The sequence below is a fragment of the Rhagoletis zephyria genome, unplaced genomic scaffold (assembly GCF_001687245.7).
Source record: "Rhagoletis zephyria isolate East Lansing unplaced genomic scaffold, Rhagoletis_zephyria_1.1 Rzeph_scaffold_05879, whole genome shotgun sequence".
Taxonomy (NCBI): Eukaryota; Metazoa; Arthropoda; class Insecta; order Diptera; family Tephritidae; genus Rhagoletis; species Rhagoletis zephyria.
Window position 1 is genome coordinate 30,305 of NW_016162962.1, and position 6,112 is coordinate 36,416.

A 6,112-nucleotide genomic window follows, 5' to 3' on the forward strand; every position below is an offset into this window, starting at 1 on the left:
ACCAAAAGTTATCAAAACAAATTCTATGGGACTGAGAATTATAATTTTCTACTTTTTAGTCCATTTTTAAAAGCGTTGTATATTAAAAAGTTTTTTTTATATTATTTATTTTCTACTTATTAATCTTGTCTGTTAAAATTTTGCAATAGATATTAAAATAATTCAACGATATTAAAAGATTGGTGCACACACATGCATATACATATGTATGTACATACATACGAGCACCAATTAATTTCATTTAAAGAAATGGGGTGTCGTTCATTTCCGCTGTAGCGTACGTAGTGCATAGTGCGACATCTACCTCTCGAACCAACGAGGTTGATATCTAGACTTTATAGGAACTTTGCAAAGCAAAGCTTTTATAGCTGTCTGGACACACAACATTGGAAGTTGATAAAAGCGTTGTACAAAATTTGAGATCGATTTTAAGCGATCGTTATTCATATACCCACATTAGGGCTGGTCGATTTGTACGGGCCCCAAAAAAATAACAGAGGCACATCGCGCTTATGATTATTTGGGTAATTTCAAGCATTTGTGTCCAAGAAATTATAGGTCTTAAGTTAATTTCGAGCCAGCGATTTTTTCTATCTAGTTTTTTTTTTCAAAACGTGGTTCATCTGTTGAAACAGCTGTATAGAAAACTAGCCAAAATGTGTATCTGGGGGTTTTTGTGATCGAGGAATCCATTTCTGGCAGTAATTTTTTCTTTTGAGGGCTGCCAGAGGGCGCTTCCGTCGTTTTTTTTTGGATTATAACGCTTTTTTCCGAAAATCGACAACATTGTTGCGAAAATCCACGTAATTTGACTTTCTCATGATGCAACTGTGGCGGCAAAAAAGTTAGTCACCCTACTATTAGCTATTAAAATTTAGTTTGAGATATACTTGTATGTAAAATCTGGTAACACTGTTTTAATCATGTTTCATTTCTCAAATTGACATTGTTTTCTTGAAACATTCTAGAATTTAGATACATAATTATCTTTCTCTTTCTTCTTCTACGCTATATTGGTAACCATTCGAAAAACGTGTATACGAGTGCTACTCATCTCGCGAAGACATAGATTATTTGATACTTGATTTTGTAATAATAATAATTTAATAAAAAGCTACTGAAGAGTTTGCTGAGTAAAAAACACAACCGGTGTGTAAACATTTATTGACATACCAATTGGCGTTAGGAACTCGGTAGTGGGACCTGCGCTAACACCGTGACGAGCCAGGAGCTCCCCACATTAGTGACCCTCGACACAAGGAATTCGCGAAGGTTCGAAAAGCACGTGACGGCATCGGCCACTTGAACAAAAAATATATACGTTTTGTAGCGTGAAGAAGAGCTAGCCGTGCACTGCGTCGCTGACGTGGTTTTGTCTGCAAGGATGTCTGAAGAAGAACAGGATAATGCCACAGGTGCAGCCCACACGCCGGAAGAAAATCGTTTTACCGGTGAGTTACAACACATCAGCATTAGACCGCCTGCATTCTGCAAGCAAAGGCCCGAGTTATATTTTATCCAGATGGAATCCAATTTTGCAATTTCACATGTAAAAAGCGATGACACGAAGTATCATTATGTGATCAGTTCATTAGATGCGGAGGCGATAATGCAAATTGCTGACATTGTAAGCAACCCGCCGGCAGCAAATAAATACGAGGCAGTTAAAAAAGCACTGATTGCTGAATATGCCGACTCTGATCAGCGAAAAATACGCAAGCTAATTAAAGAAAGTGAACTCGGTGACTTAAAGCCTACACAACTGCTGAAACGGATGAGAGAATTGGCCAGGGATAAACTTAGTGACGATGTGCTAAAATCGCTATGGCTCGAACGGTTACCTGTTAATGTACGTGCGGTGATATCAATTGGCACTGGCGATACAACAGACATGGCACGACAAGCGGACCAGATGATGGAAATGTTAAATTTTTCGAATGTATCAGCCATACGTGGCGAGCCTACACTCGGTAAGCAGATACAACAGCTACAAGCTCAAATAGACGAACTCAATGTGTCTCGAGCACTACGCAATCAGAGTAGAGGTACAAAAACTCGTGACAGAAGCCAGTCGCGTCCACGATTTCCGTTCTGCAAATATCACTGGCGTTTTGGTGTGAAGGCAAAAAAATGCTTCGAACCATGCCAGTTCAAGAAACTAGACATGACGGAAAACTGAAGGAAGCTCTGTTAGCAGAGACGACGATTTAACTGAAAGTCGTCGTCTTTTCATAAATGATCGAAAAACAAATCGTCGTTTCCTTATTGACACCGGCGCCGATTTCTCCGTAGTCCCACCACAAAAATGCGACAAGTTAGACTTAAACCACAGCCTGTATGCAGCTAATGGTACTCCGATAAAAACTTACGGAACAAAGCTTCTCCAAGTCGACTTCGGGTTAAGAAGAGCAATGGACTGGAAGTTTGTGGTTGCGGACGTCACTCGACCAATTATCGGAGCGGATTTCCTTCACATGTTTGGACTGCTCGTTGACTTAAGGAGAAAAAAACTTGTCGACACAACAACAAAGTTTGAGGTAAGCGCACTTGCTTGTACAACTTCTAGAGAACAAATGTATACAGTTGCACCAAACCTGCCTGGTCCGATCAAACGTATGCTGGATGAGTACAAAGACTTGACAACACTTGAGACTTGACGTCTCCCATGCCTCACTTAGCACGAAAGTTCGACATCATATAGTCACCACAGGTCCTATTTTTTGTAAAGCGCGCAGACTTAATCCCGAAAAGAATGCCATTGCAAAGAAAGAATTCGATTACATGCTAAAAAAGAACATCTGTCGAGTTAGTAGCAGCCAATGGGCAAGCCCGCTTCATATGGTCCCCAAAAAAGAAGAAGGTAAATGGCGTCCATGTGGCGACTACCGCCGACTCAACGCAATGACTCAACCTGATCGGGACNATTTTTTGTAAAGCGCGCAGACTTAATCCCGAAAAGAATGCCATTGCAAAGAAAGAATTCGATTACATGCTAAAAAAGAACATCTGTCGAGTTAGTAGCAGCCAATGGGCAAGCCCGCTTCATATGGTCCCCAAAAAAGAAGAAGGTAAATGGCGTCCATGTGGCGACTACCGCCGACTCAATGCAATGACTCAACCTGATCGGGACCCGATACCGCACATACAAGACTTTGCGCAAAAATTATATGGTAAGTCTGTATTCACCATAGTAGATTTAGAACGTGCGTACAACCAGATCCCGATCGCTGAAGACGATCGAGAAAAGACTGCCGTAATAACACCCTTCGGGTTATTTGAGTTTAATGTCATGACATTCGGTTTGCGCAATGCGAGTCAGACGTTTCAACGCTTTATGAACGATATATTCCAAGACATGGAGTACGTTGTCGTTTATATAGATGACATTTGCATTGCCTCAGCGTCAGAGGAAGAACATGCGACTCACTTGCTCAAAGTGCTTCAGCGGCTACGTGATAACAACCTAAAAATAAACGCTTCTAAATGCCATTTCGCAAAGCCAGAAGTAAATTTTCTAGGTTACAAAGTGACGAAAGATGGCATTGATCCACCAGCTGACAAAGTCGAAGCCATCGCCAATTTCAAAATGCCCACTGTAGCTCACGAATTGAGACAGTTTGTCGCTATGCTCAATTTTTATCGTCGCTCGCTGCCGAACGCTGCCTTGTCACAGGGTAAACTCCTCAAGTTGATAAAAGGGAATAAAAAGCGAGATAAAACGCCTATAAGTTGGAATGATGAGACGAGAGAAGCATTTCAACAATGCAAACGTGATTTAGCAATGCAACGTTACTTGTACACCCATCGCCAAATGCCAAATTAGTACTCCATGAAGACGCAAGTAGTTATTGCGTAGGTGCAGCGATCCACGAGCTAAGAGATGGTGCGTTGTACCCATTAGGTTTTTTCTCAAAACGCATGTCAGAAACGCAAAAAAGACAAAGTACGTACGATCGGGAGTTACTCGCCATGTACCAGTCCGTCAAGTATTTTCAATACCTTATCGACGGCCGTTAGTGCACGATACTCACCGACCATAAACCACTCACATTTGCTTTTCAGCAGAAGCCCGACAAAACTACCCCGAAACAGACGCGGTATCTTAGCTTCATCAGCGAATTCACCACCGACATACGACATGTGTCCGGAAAAGCCAACGTTGTGGCGGATCTGTTGTCTCACGTAGAGTCAATCTTCAGTGGCGAACAAATTAATTTTGAACAACTAGCCCGAGAGCAAGTAAACGTCGTGGAACTTCAACAACTCATGAGAAACACTTCACTTCAACTCCAGCCGATAAAAATACCAGGCACTAATTTAACGGTCATATGCGACTTATCAACCAAAAACGTGCGCCCGTACGTGTCGGAAAAGTTTCGTAAACAAGCCTTCGAGTCGGTTCACAACATTAGTCATCCGGGAAAGAGGTCGACGATTCGGTTGGTGACAGAGCGCTTTGTATGACCGCGTATGAAACGACAGATTAGCAACATGGTATCTTCATGCCTGCAGTGTCATAAATCAAAGAGCTGGAAGCACAATCGCACAGCACTAGACAACTTTGCAGTGCCCTCGAAACGATTTCGTCACATCAACATTTAGGGTGCTCACAGTTCTATATTATCTACTGTGTTAATTTTGCCACCTGGTAACTTTAAAACTTTTTGCCATATGGTAACTTTGTTTGTTGTTGGTTCCCATACTAATTAGAGATAACACTTTTGGGCAAAATTACTCGACTTTGTCTCATGTTTATGTTTTGTGTTAAACTGGCATCTATCGCTGCTTGTACATACATACATGAATTTCGCTTTGGGCGCAGCGCTGCTTGTACATAAGTTTCTCTTTGCGCCTGCCTGGAGCTGGCAAAGGTTCTTTATTTTATTTTTGCGCTGTGCTAGCTGAGTATAAAAAAGAGAAGAGAGAATAGAGAGAAATATGTATGTGGTTTGTTGATGCTCTCTAAGCACAAACGCGTGGAAGGCAAACGGTCTAGCAATGCGTGGTATTGTTGATCAACTTAATACTTTATTTAAACATAAGGGTTGCTCACAGTTCGAGTGTATTATCTTGTTAAAGTTGCCACCTTTTAACTTTAGAAGTAAACTGTGAATACCCTAATTGATATTATTGGACCGTTACCACTGTCAGAAGGGTATAAGTATTGTTTAACCTGCATCGATCGATTTTATCGATGGCCTGCCGCAATACCCATGCAAGACGTTACGGCTGAAGCTGTTGCCAAAGCACTGTTACACGGATGGATAGCGCACTTTGGTGTGCCGGCTGCCATTACCACCGACCAGGGTAAACAATTTGAATCGAGGTTATGCAAAGAGTTGACGAACCTGGTTGGCGCTAAGCACTTTAGGTCAACTGCGTACCATCCTCAAGCGAATGGTCTGATTGAGCGCATGCATAGGACGCTAAAGACAGCAATCAAGTGTCACACCGATAGTAATTGGATCAGCTGCCTTCCCATAGCGTTATTAGGGCTTCGTACAACTTATAAAGAAGATTTGGGAGCGACGCCAGCAGAAATGGTATACGGCGAAAATTTAAAGTTACCCGGAGAGTTTTTCACCAACCACACGAGCGAAGGCACAGGCGATGAAGTTATTGACAATTTAAAAAATGTAATGACGAATCTTAAACCAGTTTCAACATCGAACCATGCTGCGAACAAAGTTTTTGTGCAGCGAGATATCAACAACTGCACGCATGTTTTCGTTAGGGATGACTCTGTACGACGGTCCGTTTAAAGTCGTTCGCCGTTTCGATAAGTACTACGATCTAGAGATGAAGAATAGAGTCGCGAGAATTAGCATAGACAGACTCAAGTCCGCACACGTCACCGAAGATGACAACGGAACAAGCGATCAAACACAAACTGCAGTACAACAACCAGTTCAGCGACCAGAGCCGACACAGAGAAGTATTCTTAAACCCACATCAGAATCGTCAAAAGAAGAAAAGGTTACAACTGCAACGCGAGTTGGACGAAGGGTGAATTTTCCGAAACGTTTTGCCGACTTCATCTAACGATGAATCTGAAGGGGGAGTAGATGTGGCGGCAAAAAAGTTAGTCGCCCTACTATTAGCTATTAAAATT

At 41.9% G+C, this 6,112-nt stretch overlaps 2 protein-coding genes across 2 annotated transcripts; both read left to right on the plus strand.

Annotated features, from left to right (window-relative positions):
• Positions 1–1,384: 1,384 nt before the first annotated feature.
• Positions 1,385–2,179, plus strand: LOC108372576 (uncharacterized). The gene has a single exon (XM_017628301.1). It carries the CDS (start codon positions 1,385–1,387, stop codon positions 2,177–2,179), a length of 795 nt encoding a protein of 264 aa, XP_017483790.1.
• A 3,034-nt stretch (positions 2,180–5,213) lies between these two features.
• On the plus strand, positions 5,214–5,762 carry LOC108372577 (uncharacterized). The gene has a single exon (XM_017628303.1). The coding sequence runs from the start codon at positions 5,214–5,216 to the stop codon at positions 5,760–5,762; it is 549 nt and encodes a 182-aa protein (XP_017483792.1).
• Positions 5,763–6,112: the final 350 nt, after the last annotated feature.

Excerpts from the sequence above, each read along its gene's own strand:
- LOC108372577 (XM_017628303.1), top strand. The coding sequence starts at position 5,214 with ATGCAAGACGTTACGGCTGAAGCTGTTGCCAAAGCACTGTTACACGGA.
- LOC108372576 (XM_017628301.1), top strand. The coding sequence starts at position 1,385 with ATGTCTGAAGAAGAACAGGATAATGCCACAGGTGCAGCCCACACGCCG.